The sequence below is a fragment of the Salvelinus sp. IW2-2015 genome, linkage group LG26, assembly GCF_002910315.2.
Source record: "Salvelinus sp. IW2-2015 linkage group LG26, ASM291031v2, whole genome shotgun sequence".
In the NCBI taxonomy this organism is placed as follows: Eukaryota; Metazoa; Chordata; class Actinopteri; order Salmoniformes; family Salmonidae; genus Salvelinus; species Salvelinus sp. IW2-2015.
Window position 1 is genome coordinate 21,913,371 of NC_036866.1, and position 19,074 is coordinate 21,932,444.

General features: G+C 39.4%; 1 protein-coding gene across 1 annotated transcript in view; it reads right to left on the reverse strand.

Moving 5' to 3' along the window:
- chka (choline kinase alpha) overlaps positions 1–14,391 on the reverse strand; it is a 30,176-nt gene extending 15,785 nt beyond the window's left edge. Inside the window, exons 1-4 of the mRNA XM_023971333.1 lie at positions 13,912–14,391; positions 11,538–11,646; positions 9,150–9,203; positions 1,934–2,047 (exon numbers count right to left, since the gene is read on the reverse strand). Of these exons, the coding sequence (XP_023827101.1) occupies positions 1,934–2,047; positions 9,150–9,203; positions 11,538–11,646; positions 13,912–14,147 (513 nt within the window). The 5' untranslated portion in view covers positions 14,148–14,391. The remainder of the gene's footprint in view (positions 1–1,933; positions 2,048–9,149; positions 9,204–11,537; positions 11,647–13,911) is intronic.
- Positions 14,392–19,074: the final 4,683 nt, after the last annotated feature.

Here is a 19,074-nt window from a genome sequence, read left to right on the forward strand (position 1 = left end):
TTGCCAGCAGCATACCACCCTGCATACCACTGCTGGCATTTTTCTGAAGCTAAGCAGGGTTGGTCCCTGGATGGGAAACCAGATGCTGCTGGAAGTGGTGTTGGAGGGCCAGTAGAAGGCACCCTTTCTGCTGGTCTATTTTTTTTTTTTTATCCCAATGCCCCAGGGCAGTGATTTGGGACATTGCCCTATATAGGGTGCAGATGGGTTGTTAAATGGGTGTCCTGACTCAGTGGTCACTAAAGATCCAATTGCACTTATTGTAAGAGTAGGGGTTTTAACCCTGGTGTCCTGGCTAAATTCCCAATCTGGCCCTCATATGGTCACCTAATCATCCCCAGCTTACAATTGGCTCATTCTTTCCCCTGTAACTATTCCCTAGGTTGTTGCTGTAAATGAGAATGTGTTCAGTCAACTTACCTGGTAAAATAAGGGATAAATAATGAAGACATCATTCTGTCAACCAGCTTCACAAGGTAACCACCTGGAACACTTTTTTTGGTTACTACATGATTCCATATGTGTTATTTAATAGTTTTGATGTCTGTTATTCTACAATGTAAAATAAAGAAAAAACTTGTAATGAGTAGGTGTGTCTGAACTTTTGATTGGTACTGTACATCATACAAGCAAAACTGGTGTTTCAGATAGAACATGACTATACTCATGGTCTGTACCTATTTCAATTGATTCATTTGTTTAGCCTAAGGTTGAATTTTGCAAGAGAACTCTTGTTAGGACAATGCCTGGGCAACATGGGCATGGATTCAATTTACTTATCACTTCAAGCTATTTTTTGCCACTGTAACGGTCGTCTTGTAGTGAATGAGCGGACCAAGGCGCAGCGGGTGATGAATACATAATGAATTTAATAGAGAAAAGAATAATGATGACGAAGCACACTTTAGAAATACAAAATAACAAAACGAACTAAACAGACCTGAACATGAGAACTACATAAAACGAAGAACGCACYAACAGGAAAAACMAATGAACGAACGAGACAGTACCGTGTGGTGCAACAAAACACAGACACAGCGACAATCACCCACKAACAAACAGTGAGAACAGCCTACCTTAAATATGGTTCTCAATCAGAGGAAACGTCAAACACCTGCCTCTAATTGAGAACCATATCAGGCAACACATTAAACCCAACATAGAAACACAACACATAGAATGCCCACCCAGCTCACGTCCTGACCAACAAAACAAAGGATTAACACAATAACTAGGGTCAGAACGTGACAGCCACTTTAAAAAGGGAAGATATTTAGTATGGTTAGGGCAGCAGGTAGCCTAGCAGTTAAGAGCGTTGGTCCAGTAACCGAAAGGTTGCTGGCTCAAATCCGGCTAAGTGAAAAATCTGTCAATGTGCCCTTGAGCAAGGCACTCAACCCTAATTGTTCCTGTAAGTTGCTCTGGATAAGAGTGTCTGCTAAATTACTAAAATGTCAAATGTAAATGTATTCCCTTTGTACATACTGTAAATTAAACACACATCACTGAACAGAACATGCACAGACCCTACAGGTTTCCGATCTGAATTTGAACAATATCTCACAGCAGGAAAATAATCCTACAGGAATTGTGGATAATAATTCATGTATAAAAATAAAGTATAATCAATACACTCTATGGATTATAATTAATGGACGTTTTTGTAGAGGTTGATACATTTTTTGTTAGGGGAAATCAAGTCTGACATTTAAAGTGGAAATTACAAACTTTAGAAGACTTTTTAAACCTTGAATACACTACAAGTTTGCATTTACTGCGGCGCAGGAACATTTTCTGTGACAACAGAGTGATCAAATMAAGATAGTACACCTGTACACACATACACGTACTCAGGCACGCACGCACACACAGGCACACAGTCGTGAAAATTTGTTTTCTCTATCAATGATTATCACTCCACAGAGTCACTTACAGGGACAAACTGCTCCAGTCTGCCCTGGGGGAAGATGCCATAGAGTTTGGGCCCAAGCTCCCGCTCTGCCAGAATGGCAAACATCACACTCTCCAGCACCATGGCCTCAGCACCCTGCAGACGCATAGAACAGAAAGTTGTTAACTTCTCCTTGTCGGGATTGTCAGTCACTGTTGCCTTGCACAACCAACCTTAGAAATTAGGAGGGAAAATMACTTAGTCATTGGTTGATGTTTTCATGGTAACCGGAAGAGAAGACAATTAATAGGATAAGCTAAAAATGACTGTAGCCAACCTGTGGTTCAATGTTAGCTGTGATTTTTCATCAAGTTGGTGTTAGTAGGACAGAAACTCATTCAATTCTATAGGATTAAATGAGAACAGCTTAGACAGAGGAAGCTGWTGATAAGGCACATGACCGTACATCACATGAAACAAGCTTAGGCTGTCTGGATGAGATAGGATCATTTTTCCAGGGATCTAGCATTCACAATTCATAAATCAATGATACACAGGTCCAGATATTTGAGTCACGGGAACTGTAAAATGGCTACCTCAAACAAATTACGTTCACAACTCTGTCAGGGAATTGGCAGGTATTTCATCCATCATGGTGGTAAGTTTAAAAGCAGATTTGGACCAGAAAGGGAAGAAGTGAGTTGCGTTCCACATGAGGAGAATAATAAAACAAGGGGCCAATTGTACTGAGAGAGGCAGAGCCTGCCAACAGCATCAATTAGTAATTGTGTCTGCTTAACCGAAGAAYATACCAGGGCTTTCAACTGTGGAGTAAAATGGTGGCAGGAGCAATTATCTGAGCCCAGAGCTCTAAAATAGCTAGAATTCAAAAGATAGACCTATACAGTCTGACACAATTTATTAGAAAAGTCTGTTAACTTACAGATAAATATATGTTGATACTTAAGAATAAAGGGTTCTTATTATTTTATATTAATGTAGCTAAGTACATAAAAAATTATTGCCATTGTTACATTTTATATACAGTACTATACAGTAGTAACCCTAATCGTAACCCATATAGCCTTGAGTACAATCCAAATACGGTGTAGCTGACAGGTGCATGGCCGCAGGAAAATGTTTTGGGGTGGAGGTGCTGTCAAGGGGTATTTTTCTCTGCTTATACAGGAGTAATAAAGGCCTAGTGCACTAATTTGGTGGGAAAAAGTTTATTTTATGTTATTTTATATATATATATATATATATATATATATATATATATATATATATATATAATTTTTTCTTTAAATATATTTCGGGGGATTTTGATTCATCAGCACCCCTACTTCCTGCGGCTATGAACAGGTGCCCTTATCGACTGTAATGGCTATGAGCTGGCGGTGGTCTGTGGACTCTGACTATTGGGCAAGAAATTTGCTAAGTGTGCACTTCAAAGTGACTCAGCTCTTTCTGTCGGAAGCCAAATAGGAGGAAAACAGACTATAGTAGTGCTTTGCTAATGGCGTGTTGAATGCACATTAGACTGACCTGATATGACTATAGACACAGGGAAAACATTATTAGTAAACAGGGTTGGGTAGGTTACTTTCTAAATGTAATCCGTTACAGTTACTAGTTACATGTCCAAAATTGTAATCAGTAACGTAACTTTTGGATTACCCAAACTCAGGAACGTACTCCGATTACATTCAGTTACTTTTATTGCAGGATAAATCAATGTTAAAGTTTACATAGCTGGCCTTTACTTTATGGGTTGGTTATGTAGGCTTCTTCTAATCCATAAATTTCTACTACATATAATAATATGATTAAATTATATCTTTACATTAACAACCAAAGTCTATCAGAATTCCAGTCATTCCAATAAATGTTATACCCCTTGATCTTCAAGAATAGGATTATGGAAGTATAGATTAGCCAAATTGTTTAACCTGAGCATAACCGCAAAACTAAGGACTTATTAGCCAGCTCTACTCTGTTGATTATAATTATGTTGTCATGGAGGACTCATTGGGCTCATTGATTCGAGTTGAAAAATAAATGTTGCGCTCATGGAATGGCATGCTTTGAGCACTACTGTAAAGTGCTATTTACATGTGAAAAATGAATGCCATATGCTGCATTTGCTATAGGCCTATTGTTTACCTTTTTGTTGGTGACACTTTGATATCTTGATAATATGCAGCTGTTTAATAAAGGGCAAATCCAAAGATGAAAAAGAAACAACTATAAAACGGTCGCCCCGCCTATGTTTTAGTAAAGCGCTGAGGGATGGGCCTGGAGAAATGTAACCACTCTCAGATTAATAGACAGAGCTATGGATGCAAGGCCTGACCATCCATGATATCAAAATTATTGTTTTAACCATGTTGAGGATATACAGTGTTTGTTTACGTTTACAATGTTTACAAATATTGAAGAAAAACAAGTTTATATTTTGGGTTCTCATGGAGTGTAACAGTTGAACTAAACTCATGAGGCATTTATAAGTTATATTCTTCAAGAATCAATGGATATATATATATATAATTTATGAATCCAAAAATGGATGTAGCAACTACAGATTGCCCCTTTAAGTCTATCAAAAGTGTGCGAGTTTGAGCATGTATCCGTTAGGCCTATGGATTCTTTTTTTTATCAGCATGAATTAGATTGAGCAAAAAAGCCACACTTTTCTTCCATAGGCTTGGATCCACACTATGCAGCTGTTGCAAGAGCAAATTTTTCACTGGCTGTCCACTGGTTTCAAAAACAATTATTGATAGGCAGCTTAAACTTCTTGAATTCAACCATTATTTGGTTCAAATACACATTTGTGAACAGCCATCCACAACAACCACAATCCGTAATACCCTGACTACACCGCTCACGTTGTGTCTGCGAGCGTTGCAAAATAAATTTAGAAATCTATGTTATTCAATTATTGCACCCACACTGCTCACGCGCGTCAACGAGCGTCTGCGTTGCCAAGGGCTAAAATAGAAGTCCTTTCTATTTCTGACGTAGATCGTGCTGCAAGTCCTGCCTCTCCCATCTCCTCATTGGTTTATAGAAGCAGGTACCTACATGCCATCTCCTCATTGGTTATACCCACGTGGGTGATTGAAAGACGAACTGTGTTGACGGTCGTCGTGGTAATACTATGAGAAGGTTTAGATGCCAATCACCATATAAGTTCAAAGATGAAAAAGCCTGGAAGGGGGAGAGATGACTAGAAACGATTCGGTTGACCGTTTTATGTGTGGATTAATTGTCGGAGTAGAGGACCTTGTGCATTTCAGGTAAAATAACAACTCAATGTTTATACCCCAGGACAAATTAGCTAGCAACAGCAAGCTAGCTAAAAAGGACAAATTAGATAGCAAGTGCAAGCTAACTAGCTAAATTGCCATAAATGTTTAATGCTTTCGACCTGTCCCCAAATTAATGTAATTGGTTCAGAGTTTGTTTTGATATTTTAACCTGAGTGTCGTGATCGCGTTTGGTGTAGGGGGACAAAATAAATGTATGCACGATGGCGCACGCACGCAGCCTGTTTGGGTTCCGTGTAATGTGCAAATAGCTAAATGAGAGAGCAGCAGTGGGATTCACATCAATGCGCTATGTAGATATCAATAATAATAAGTGATATCCGTATCGCCGTAGACTACACCACTGCTATCATCCTTACCTCTAAGCGTTTATTCAAGTTGGATAATCTTTGGATGCTGACCTGGATGCTGACCTCTCACCTTTGGAAGACAGCTTGAACTGTAGCCTACAAAAGCCTATTCCTGATAATTTCCCTTGATCCATCAAACACATTTGGTMTGTCATCATAGTGGTCTCTGACTTGTGGTCAGACTCGCTCAGGTGGAACACATTTAAATTTGCGCCTTTTTTCAATGCTGATTTCAATGTGATTGAGAAAACAGAGAGGTGTCAACGATTTTTTTCCGCAAACATCCTTTCTGAATTTAAAAGTAATCCTCAAAGTAATCATCTAGTTTTTCAAAAGTATCTGTAATCTGATTACAATATTTTTGCTGGTAACGTAAAGGATTACAGTTACCATTTTTTGTAATCCCTTACATGTAACGGATTACATGTAATCCGTTACTCCTCAACACTGGAAGTAAATAATCACTGACAACATGGGGAACTTCTACAGTACTCATTTTTGAATGGCTTTCCCACTATTCAAAAGAGAGATATCATCTTTAGGTCTATCCACAGTGTGGATTTCATGCCATAAAACGGGTACATATAAAGCCATAATGATCCTTAGTGTGGCAGACCTATTAAAAACAACTATGCCAATTTTAAACTCTGCAAACTCTGCAAGTATTCATATTCGACACATTCACAGATGGGTTCTGCTCCGATGATATTACACAACATATCTCCGTGGTGCTGATGGATGCTAAATGGAAATCTGCTCAACCTGTTATCATAATCATCCTGACACACATTGTGGCCTTGCAGCCTGTATGTAGGGCTACATGTACAATGCATTTCCATGTCCATGAAATCACTCTAAAAGTGGGTCAGCAGTCCAACGACATTTATTTTACGACCTATTTCTATCACAACAGGTTGTTGAGCAAGGCTTTTCAAATTCAATTGGCTAAGTAGCCTAATTTTCAGGTTAATAATCAACAATGCTATCTATCATCCACATCCTGGTCTGCTGATGACCACTTTGTCGTGCAACTGTTCAGCACTCCATTCGTCCAACCTTTCTCATTATTGAAAAAAAGAAAACGTTTTTTTTTTTAATGGCTACCATTTCGTCTGTTGAAACTCAATARGCAGTATGATTTGTCAATTTAAATACATGATTACAACTAACCTGTGGAACAGAAAGTGATACAATGTGATGTCCCTTCATCAGGATACTGAGGTCCACTGTGGGCTGTCCAGGTGTGAACACTACTATTCTGACTGCTAAATCACAATTCCTCAAAAACACTACTGTGGTCCACATTTCCTAATTAGGTGTGCTTGCTGAAAGTAAAACACAACTTTAGAAACGGTTCATACTTATAATAATAATAAATAATAATAATAATTTAGCTGGAACCTCTAGCGCCAAAACCGTAAAAGCTACAAACACCAAAACAGCTTTAAAATGTCCAGACTACCATTGGTTAGTGTGCTTGAAAAAAACATTTTGATGCTACTTATACTTTTCACACTGCAACCACATTTGCATAAATCCCAATGCTTTTCAATGGTCATAGACTTGAATGGTAAAAATGTCCACCGTAACTAGTGCAGACCGGTCTGAAATACTGTCTTTGGAAAATTACTTCCCTGCCAATAAATGTAGCTCTGACCTGAATGATCAAATCCTGTTGTCAGTGGCAGATTTACCATTAGGCAGAAGAGGCCAACTTCATCAAGGGGCCTCGTGAGCTGGGCATAATTCAACAAAATGATACTACTAATATATATATTTTTCCGCTTGAGGCCCCCCCATGCTCCACTCGAGACATGTCATACTCTTTTTGTCCAGACAGCATCAAATACATGGGTTACATATAGTAAGACAGAGGGSCGCTGTTTCACTCGCTTGGATGCTTTCTCTGGGGAGATACAGTAGTTTATGCCACTTACGAATTGAAGGAAAGTTGGCGGGTGCACAGGCCTCTGCCTGGGGCCTCCAAATCACTAAGTACGCCTGCTGTTTGTGTATGCGGATAACAAAACAGATAGCAATAAGGAACTCAATCAGTAGTACTCATGGGTAATGAGTACCTCCAATGACTGAGAATAAGGTTAATCAATACGCCAACACCTTAGGAACTGCCCATTCAAAAAATCATTGTTGACAAATGTGTGAATGATGAAACTCTTTAGTTTCAAAACGTCTCACCTTCTGTAATAAATTACACATAAATTGTTTCAATATTAGTTTGAAAGTTCATTTAAAAACATGGATGTTTATTACACAAATATTGCTATATAAATCACAGTGAGCCGAACTGACGTTAACAATAGGCACTTGTCACGACTTCCGCCGAAGTCGGCTCCTCTCCTTGTTCGGGCGGCATTCGGCGATCGACGTCACCGGCTTTCTAGCCATCGCCGCTCCATTTTTCAGTTATCCATTCGTTTTGTCTTGTTCCCTGCACACCTGGTTTTCATTCCCCAATCACACTACATGTATTTATTCCTCTGTTCCCCATCATGTCTTTGTGTGTGATTGTTTCGTGTTACGTGTCATTTTTGACGCGCTATTTCTGGTGTGCATATATTCCGTGTTTTATATTCACGAGGTATGTTAATTTGTTTGTACTTTATTGTTGTGACTGTTTGCACGTTTTTGCACTTTGGCATATTGCATGGAGGTTTCGATGCAGTGGCGTCTGTTGTTTTCTCCTGCCTAAATAAAGTGTGCGCCTGTTCACAACTCTCTGCTCTCCTGCACCTGACTCCGCTCCCAGTACGCACACCATTGACACACCTCTATTAACATTAAGTTCAGTGCCACAGTACCATCCGATGGGTACCACTTGCCATCCCTCTACCCCCTTTGTGCCTGGGCTACGGTCACATGACCATGGCACAGCAGTTGCGGAGATTTTCCACTTGAAGCTACAGTTCTGAGGACATTACTGTAATTAGTCATCATGTGAAAGTGAGAGTCTATATTAAAGTATGCCACGTTGCCCTTAAACCGTATTTAAATAACCTTACGGGCAATACTGTTGTCCATGTGAACCTAAATCATACTGGAATGAGAAAACAGCCACAGACATGCACACAGTTAAGAAGCAGTGAGGTCTATGAGGGGACAGACTGGCTAGCCAAGGTAGGATTAGCCTCTAATAGGATAAATCTATATGAATCTCATGCAAAAGATACTAATGGCATAGCAATGACAGATGAGTGACATGAACACATTGGTCAGATTACCCTCTCTTTATCTTGCTATCATCAACTGACTAACCCAGGTGACCTCCATCCAAAGTGGTGACTCAACATGGCTATTTCTTAACACCATTTTATACCATCCAGTTTGGAGAATGGTCTGGGATTGGCATTTTTCAAAGTGATCACTACGTCCATTGGCAATTACTAAAACCTTTCATGATAAACTATTCAGACTTATTTGATCACAGACTCCAGAAAATGAATACAAAAACACAGTCTCCAGGCCAGAAAAATGAAACATTGTTGTGGTGATTTTCACAATCAGATGGCAAATCTAACCAATAGTATGGGTAGATCACCTTTGCCATTAGTTACTTACTTGAAAGAGATTTTCTTTGTTTGACTGTCTGGGCTCCCCTTTATTACAGGACATCTATCAATGAAAGAAAAAGCAAGAAACTAACCATGAGTACATGTACATTTTCAAAAGACTCATCATGCTACAGCATCCTCACAATAAGACAATGACAGAGTACAGTATAGTCCCCAAGTCCAACGGCCAAAAAGGCAATAGGAAAGCGCTCAGTGCCTTTTAACGACCGACTTGTTGAGATATTAAAGTCGTAGAAACAGAGAGACAAGCTCTATGAAAGGGATCTGTTATCTCCTGATCAAGGCAGGTGGCATGAAGGTTAAGGTTTGGCTTCAACACCAGCAAGATCACTTACGGTATGCTCTGGCATAAAAGGCAGATATTGGCATGGTTGCCCTATCTATAAACTAGCACTTTAAATATTTTCTCCTCTTTGGAAACCCAGTTACTCACGAATTTTGGAGTTATTAATCACATTAGGAATTTGATAAGACATTTATAATTCCTCTGTAGACATGGTCGAAACATTTATGAGGAAAATGTATTGCGTAATTTTCTGTAAAAATGGGCACGTTACCTTGGTGAAGAACATAGTGTTGCTCTAGCAACAGGTGTGCTAATATTACACTGAGAACATTGGCAATAAAAGTTAACCACTGCCATTATCAATCAGAAAGAATCTCCTAAACTGCATGAGACCATAATAAATAGATATTAATATTCAATTRTATTCGATTCTTACAATAATCTTTGTTGCTTTACATCTTGGGGCTAATTCTACATGTTTAATTCATGGGTCTTTGTCCTCAGGTTCCAAATGGTGTATGACTTCTTATTAGAAATGTGGAATGTCTCATTGTATTTTCTATTCTATAGTGTTACTTCAATAGTTTTACGCTAAAATGGTTTAGATCAGAGTTGTTGCTTTTGTCATTCCCATCCAACTAAAGGAGAATGTCAGCTTGACTGACTCTTGACCTGGATTCTCTGGTCATCTGATTTTAGCCAGGAGGTTATCTTGGGGTTGTCCTAACTAGCCTCCCATCATGTGATCTATGAGCAATGTAATGTGGACCTAGTGACACGTCATCAGCAATGATATCCCCCTGTGTCATTTGGCAGTAACTCATGACGCAAAAACTAAACTAGATTACGAAATTTCGTTACTACTAGTTGTTATAATTACTGCGCAACACCTCACATTTTAATTGCTGTCAGGTGAGCTCCAATTTATTTATTTATTTGCAATGTGAGTTTTCTCATTTGTCTTTTTTTGTATTACTATGTTATTTGACAACCTTTTTCCAATATGAAAAGGATAGGAAAGGTCAACACACAACCCCCCACCCTCCATATCTTCACAAGTGCATCAATTCACAAGCTGCCTTCCATAACAATGTGGATGAACTTTGTTGTATCTTCACAAGTGCATCAATTCACAAGCTGCCTTCCATAACAATGTGGATGAACTTTGTTGTGGACAATACTGAGACTTCAGGGATCTCATACTCTACCGTGTATGGTATGGTGGAATCACCTGGAAACAAGTGTGCTCAAGGCACGCTCCTTTTGGAAGGCCTACGGCAAAGAACATATGCATGTACAGCCATGGGGGTACATCACACCACAACAGCAGAAACACACACACACACACACAAACACACGCACACACACACACATACACACACAAACACACAAGCAAGCGTACACACACACCAACACACATGTACACACGACTTGAGCCACCCATCATGTGGGTATTTGGCCGAGAGGGCATTTCAACAAGATGTTTGAGGAAGAAAATATCTCCTTCCCCTTCTGTCAAACCKCAAATTCCAGCAGCAAAGCCTAGACCCTGCTCAGCTTTCTTAGAACCTATCAGGGAATACATGTAGGCTATGTCTTTTCCTAAACTTTTATATTATCACATTCTATTTTATTCTAAAACATGACCAGAAAATCAGGTTAGATCAAATTGAACTTTTCAAGGCTCCAAGGTTGGACCTTTCGVTAGGCTACGTATTTAGCCTAAAGAACATTGATGGGATTTTTCAGTTAAACTGAATAGAAAATTCAAAGGACACACAACACATACAGTGGGGTCCGAAATGATTGACACCCTTAATAAAGATTATCAAAAATGACCATATAAAATCTTTATAAAGGGTGTTCTTCAATCTCATAAAGGGTGTCAATAATTTCGAATTCCACTGTATATGGGTGCATTTCATTGAGACATGATAATGATCACCAGCTTAGTCAATGAAATTCAAACAAATAATACATTAAATGTATGTTTTAAACACTGGACATTGTGTGACAAAAACATGTGTTTGGTAAGATATGACTGACTCACTCAACATTTCAGTGTCTGTTTATAGATGTCATACACACCTGTAGAATAGCTCCATACAGGCGCAGGAGGACGTTACGGGGTTCATCAACTACACTGGTTTGGGTGTCGGGCAGGGCGCAGAGGAAGAGCTTGTTGCTGAGGCCACCCCTGTCACAACATTACAAAACAGTCACATTCCGGCAGGTCAATGAATGTGGCGGGCTAAATAACATTTTTGTTCTAGGATAGAAAGCCCATAAATAATAAGTGATGCTTTAAAGGCCAAATACAGATGTTTTTATATCTATATCAAATCATTTCTGGGTAACAATTAAGTACCGTACTGCAATAGATTTCCATTCAAATTGGCAAATATAGCTTTTTAGCTAAAACTATTTCTCAAGCAAGATTTCTGCTAGGACTGTCTGGGAGTGGTCTGAGTGGGGAGGAAAAAACTGAAAATTAGCTGTTATTTGCAGAGAGGTTTGGAACTCTCTTTGTTATTGGTCTATTAACCAATTTACCACATTGTTATGTCACCATGGAAAACCGGATTATTAATCCGGATTAACATAAATTTGACTGCACTGGGCCTTTAAAAACAAAAACACATAATACAATCCCATATAGACAAAGGAATCGTTTTAATTTTAAATTACTTAGGTTTATCACAGTATCATATTCTCTGTTTATTAAACCCTATCATACCACTGGACACCATGATATGGAGGACCAAACATGCCATAATTATAAATAAATAAATACCTAAATAAATGCACACATAAATAGATAAATAAATGGATGAATGAATGCACACATATAGATAAAAATTCAGTACAACAGAACAGTGTTCAACATTTAATTAAACAGAAACGATACTGTACTGAATGACCAGTTGAAAAACGGTGTGATTATGGTGGCCCAGAGGGCGATTGTATATGGTGTGTTGCACCAGGACTCTCTGTTATAACCTGAACTCTGGTGAAGTCGTCGGGCAACTTCCTCCAAAGAACTAATGGGTCCACCTCTGTGCCCATTGTAACAGCTAGCTGACCCAAGTTTTCGATGCATGCCTCTATAACCAGAGCATATAGCGCTGCCTCCTTGAACTTTCCACTGACTGGGCTTGAACGAGGGTCCTATACCTCGCCAACACATGTGAAGGGGTCTTCTGTATGGGGGAGCTTTGATTCGTCTGAACATTAACATGTATTGCTTGCGGTACGGGTTTGGAAGCATAAGGACCTTATCTTTCATTTCACCAAGAAATCTTTTTTTAAACACAAAAGGATTAAATTGACGCAATAGGGTTAGTGTTCCCACATGGTTATATCTCCATGTTACAGCACTTCTTTACTGAAAACAGATGGAAGACAAGAGGTTTACCACCTGTGATTATTAGATATCTAGCATTCTCCAAACACCTGCGTGTAAGTGTAACTCGGGAAGTGTAGTTTCCGCAGATGGAGGCTGTATGGATCTGTGCAAAACTGCTACAGTAAGTGCATCTTTTTATTTGAATGATTATTTCTCGCTGATGAAAGACAAGGGCCATTTGTTTCCAAAGCCATACTGCAAGCAATGATTATTGATGTTTTTAAATGTTAAAACACAGCGTCCGGATTGTAGTTCACATGAGGCAGTTGTGGGCGAAGCTAATGGCTGAGAACTGTAAGGAGTTCACAAGASCTAACCTCCGTTACACCTCCACACGGAAAAGCAGGTAATCTGGAGAGGTGTTGTTTTCAGCAGCGTTAGCCAGCACAAGTCTCTGGCTACTACTCGCCTGATTGCAGCCATCCTACTTGTCAGAAGAAGTGGGCTACTGTAGTTATCTACCAGTTGTAAATCTCTCAAATGTGTGTAGTTTGATTGTTTACATTTCGGACCATCAGCCAGAAAAAAGCAACACACAGTGAAATTGATCAACCAATGGTGTGTTAGATACCACCCACAGATGTTTGATTGACACTCCCTCATTATCTTGGCCAGGACGCTCTTGAAAAATAGATTTTAAATCTCAATGAGCCCTTCCTTGTTAAATAAAGGTTAAATAAAAAATGTAATTAAAAAATATCATATTGGAGGGAGAAATACCAAAATAAATWAATTAATAAATATATAAATTAATACAATGAAAGTGTGAATAATTATATAATAGATTAATAAATACTTGAATACKTGTATGGATTTTGGTCAGTATTTATGTATTTCCTTGCTCATTTATTTATGTGGATTTATTTATCTATTTATGTGAGCATTTATTTATTTATAATTATGGTAGGTTTGGTCTTCCACACCATCATGACTAGGGAGAGAAAAAGCTATGCTATGCATTTGCAAACGCAGCAAATAACGGTTTCTCTGTGTAATGTATGAAAAATAAATATTGATAAGTAATGGTTAATTAATGGGCTCAAAGATTATATTTACCTTATTAAGCTGATTTGAAAGTCCTCTTCTGTCACCGTTTTCCACGCACCGTGGAGAAATTCTTTGCACCATAAATATGCCTTACGCTTCGTGTCCAGGTCGGGCTCATCCGGCCGGATGATGTCCTTGCATTCATCCTCTGTATCTGGCTGCACCTCAAGTYCGTTTTCAGTGATCAACAAACCCAACGACATAGAAGGGGAGGATGACACCCCGTTGATGAATTTCGTCTTCATGTTGTCTTAAAAGTAATACTAAATAACCTACCGTTTGAATTAATTAGATAAAAGGAAATGTAGAATCAGGCTTGCTTCGACAAAAAATACCCAGATTTGATTTCAAGCAATGTGTCTAATCAATCWAGAAAATATGCGTCTCGGGTTTATTCAAACAGCAGAGTAGACAAGACCGTTAAGTGCCAAAGAGTGAATCGACTGAAGAAACACTACTGGTTACACCAGTCAATAGGCTGAAATCGACTGGAGTTGCACGGATTGCACGTAGGGTTTGCATCTARACGTCATACTACCACACCCATTCTCTTACCTCATTGGTTGGCACAGGCACGTCCTTTTAGGAGCAAAACAGAGACAGACCAGCACCATTTCCCATGCATGGTAAAGGCCTTCTTGTAGCTGTTTCACAAATATTATTTTGTGGTGCTATGATAAACCTGACCAAAATATTGTTTACATTAGGCTATGCTATGGATTATGCTARTGTTACCCAAGATTGACTAATTATCTTTCTCTAAAACAACTTCCACCTCAATGAGAGATGGGATTTTATATTTTCACAATGCATTTCCTACAAATGTTTTGACTATGCAATGTTTGTGCTGATCAGTGTGCACAAAATGGCAATTTAATATGGGAAAACTGAGCTGCTGTGGTGAAGTCTGTGTACCCAAGTAGACTTCAAATGCTATTTTGTCCCATTGCCCACTCTCAAGTATCGGTAGCTAGTATTCCATCCAATTGGCGATAGATTGGATATGATACATTTGATTTCCCACCAGAGTGGTATTTCCATCAAACTTACTTTTTAGCGGATAAAATGCTGTGTGTGATGACATAGTGCAATAAAATCTCTTTTGCGCTGACTTTTTRATGTACAGAATTCAAAAACAGAAGTTTAATGTGTTTCCACCGCATTTTCAACTCTACCAATGGTTTTGTCACACACACTTGCCCAATCTGGTTTTTGTGCATGCTCTACAGACACGTTTGCTGATAAAGTGGACAGGGTAGGTTAAGCCTTGCCTATATGACGAAATATGGATAAAAACAAGACAATTGTCCCCCACAGTGAAATCGGGGAGGGAACTATGGATCTGTTTTCGTCCYTTAGTGTGTTCTTCACACGAAATATCTCAGACAGCACTGGTCCGATTTTGACAAAACTTGGGTGAGTGACGCGTCTTGCCAAAGAGATTAGGCATTTACAAAATTACATTGATTGCCCCATGGGGGGCGCTGCATCATTCGTGGCGGACGAAAGGTTTACTMTTGCATTGTTTTCTTTTTATAATTGTCAGCCAAGCACCGATCATCGTGTCACCAGCATCATTCAAATGATCGCCTACCATCAATATTTATTGGAAATTTGCATGAAGCTCATCACTGTGCACTTAACCGCTATAAATTGAAGTTATTAAATAATTAAAATTCATCATAATTTATTACACATGGCTATGAACTCTGCATACTTTTCCAGGTCGTAGTAGGCTAAAACATCATGCGTTTACTGCGACATTATGGTTTTTCTATCAATATTTGCAAATAAAAGTGTTTCCACCTAAGTTTTCGCATAATTTATTTCCCTGAGAAAAATTGTCTAGTGTAACGGATGTGAAATGGCTAGCTAGTTAGCGGGTACGCGCTACTAGCGTTTCAATCAGTTACATCACTTGCTCTGAAACCTAGAAGTAGTGTTGCACCTTGCTCTGCAAGGGCCGCGGCCTTTGTGGAGCGATGGGTAACGACGCTTCGTGGGTGACTGTTGTTGATGTGTGCAGAGGGTCCCTGGTTCGCGCCTGAGGTCGGGGCGAGGGGACGGTTTAAAGTTATACTGTTACATTGGTGCCGTGACCCGGATCACTGGTTGCTGTTGAAAGGGGGGTGAGTGTAACGGATGTGAAATGGTTAGCGGGTACGCGCTACTAGCGTTTCAATCAGTTACGTCACTTGCTCTGAAACCTAGAAGTAGTGTTGCACCTTGCTCTGCAAGGGCCGCGGCTTTTGTGGAGCGATGGGTAACGACGCTTCGTGGGTGTCAGTTGTTGTGTACAGAGGGTCCCTGGTTCGCGCCCGAGGTCGGGGCGAAGGGACGGTTTAAAGTTATACTGTTACACTAGCATATTTTGTTTTGTCGACGTTGAGAATTTTTACAGACAAATTTGATGTTTACATATTGTTGTACATGTTGTACACTTTTTTATGAGTCAGGTCATTCATCCTCTTTAAATGGTTGGATGGAAACCTGGTTAACGTCTCACTAAAAAGGCTACATATTATTTCAAGACACCTCATACAGTTTTCAAAGAATGCAGGCGCAGCCATAAACTAGGTGTCCATCCAATTGGCAACATTTTTCGTGTGAGTATTCTAAAAAACMCATAAAGAAAATATGCCAGTGGTGTTTCCACGAAATGGASTTGTTGCAGATAAAAATCAGTGCGTGATGACGTTTTTCATGTACTGAATAAAAAGCTAAAGTTCAATACGTTTCCATTGCATTTTCAACTCTACTTATAGTTTTGTCACAAAAACTGTTGTGTTAAATAGCACATGTGCCTACTCTGGTCTTCGCACATACTGTATGCTCTAGCCAACTCTCAAATACAGTTCGGGTAGGCTAGTCTACATGATGAGATTATTATGTCAAGCATTGATCATCATGTCACCAGAAAAAGACTCGATATTTATTGGAAATGGGCATCAATATAACTGTGCTCTTTCACCACCCTGTGAAGTGCATCATAAAGTATTTAATCTGTAGCCTAATAAACTGCATGGTTTACACAAYTTGTAGTGGTTGGACCACACACCATATAATTGCGTGACTCCAAGTTTACATTAGATACGATGGTTATTATATAAATATTTGCAAATAAAGGCGTTTCCAGTCATTTCTCGCATAATACATTTTACAGACAAAAATATTCCTCCATGTCAAACGAACAAATTATCTGTCGGCATTCATATCATTTCACCGAAACGTCCTGTTTCCATCACATCTGTCGTGATTTTTAAAAATATGGTATGACTTTACTTGCATAAAAACTGTGGATGTAAATGTGATTACTGATGATGTAGTACTCCGGAACTTTGCAGAATACAAACTATTTTTTAACCTCCCACTTTGGGATGGGTGTGTCAATGTGAAGTTTATACATGCATAATCTATGAGCAGAATTACTGTTTCACCTCAATTAACCATAAAATCCCTAGTTTGAAATCAACTGACCAGACCCCTAGCAATTCGAGTTCAACCAATGAGCTTCAGGCCCGAGCCATATGAGTGAGAGCTAGAAAAATGCACATGATGCACACACAGCGATGCAGAGAAAMGTAGAAATTAAGCGGTGCACATARAGTTGAAGTCGGAAYTTGACATACACTTTAGCCAAATACATTTAATCTCAGTTTTTCACAATTCCTGACATTTAATCCTAGTAAAAAGTCCCTGTTTTAGGTCAGTTAGGATCACCACTTTGACACCTGTTGCATTCGGTGCATGCGATTAATAAAAGTAGATTTTTAGAAAGTTACAGAATGTTCCTTCCTTAGTTAAATACCACAAYAATAAAATGTCGCAAATAAACAGCAGCTTAGCACAGCAGGTCATGAAGACAAAACACTTGGAAGAAAGCTTTAATTTGAGTACTCAAACTGTAAAATAAAAACAAGCATTTGTGATTTGCATTATATAAACTACATTCACCAGAAATAAGGACACGTTTAGTACAGTTTTTTTTCTGAGGTAGAAAAACAATTAAACATGGAGATAAATGTGAAGAATTACATACATTAAGTTATAGAATGCACAGCCATGTTTATGAAATTCAACTGTAATTCTCAACATTATACAAGCAACTCAAAAAGGTACACTACATGGCCAAAAGTATGTGGACACCCCTTCAAAATAGTGGATTTMGCTATTTCAGCCACACCCATGCTGACAGGRGAATAAAATTGAGCACAGCRATGCAATCTCCATAGACAAACATTGACAGTAGAATGGCCCGTACTGAAGAGCTCAGTGACTTTCAACATGGCACCGTCATAGGATGCCACCTTTCCAACAAGTCATTTAATCAAATTTCTGCCCTACTAGAGCTTCCCCGGGCAACTGTAAGTGCTGTTATTGTGAAGTGGAAATGTCTAGGAGCAACAATTGCAAAGTGGTAGGCCATACAAGCTCACAGAATGGGACCGCTGAGTGCTGAAGCGCATAAAAATAGTATCTCCTCGGTTGCAAAACTGACTACCGAGTTCCAAACTGCCTTTGGAAGCACAATAACGGTTTGTCAGGAGAATCATGAAATGGGTTTCCATTGCCGAGCAGCCGCACACATGCCTAAGATCACCAGGTGCAACGCCAAGCGTCGGCTGGAGTGGTGTAGAGCTTGCTGCCATTGGACTCTGGAGCAGTGGAAACGTGTTCTCTGGAGTGATGAATCACGCTTCACCAACTGGCAGTCCAACGGACGAACGTGGGTTTGGCGGATGCCAGGAAAACGCTACCTGCCCGAATGCATAGTCCCAACTGTAAAGTTTGGTGGAGGAGGAATAATGGTCTGGGGCTGTTTTRCCATGATTCGGGCTAGGCCCCTCAGTTCCAGTGAAGGGAAATCTTAACGCTACAGCATACAATGACATTCTTGACGATTCTGTGCTTCCATCTTTGTGGAAACAGTTTGAGGAAGGTATTTTCCTGTTTCAACACGACAATGCCCCCATGCACAAAGCAAGGTCCATACAGAAATGGTTTGTCAAGATTGGTGTGTAAGAATMTGACTGGCCTGCACAGAGTCCTGACCTCAACCCCTTCGAACACCTTTGGGATGAATTGGAACCCCGAACGAAAGTCCTCGCAGTAATGTTCCTAACATCTTGTGGAAAGCCTTCCCAGAAGAGTGGAGGCTGTTATAGCAGCAAA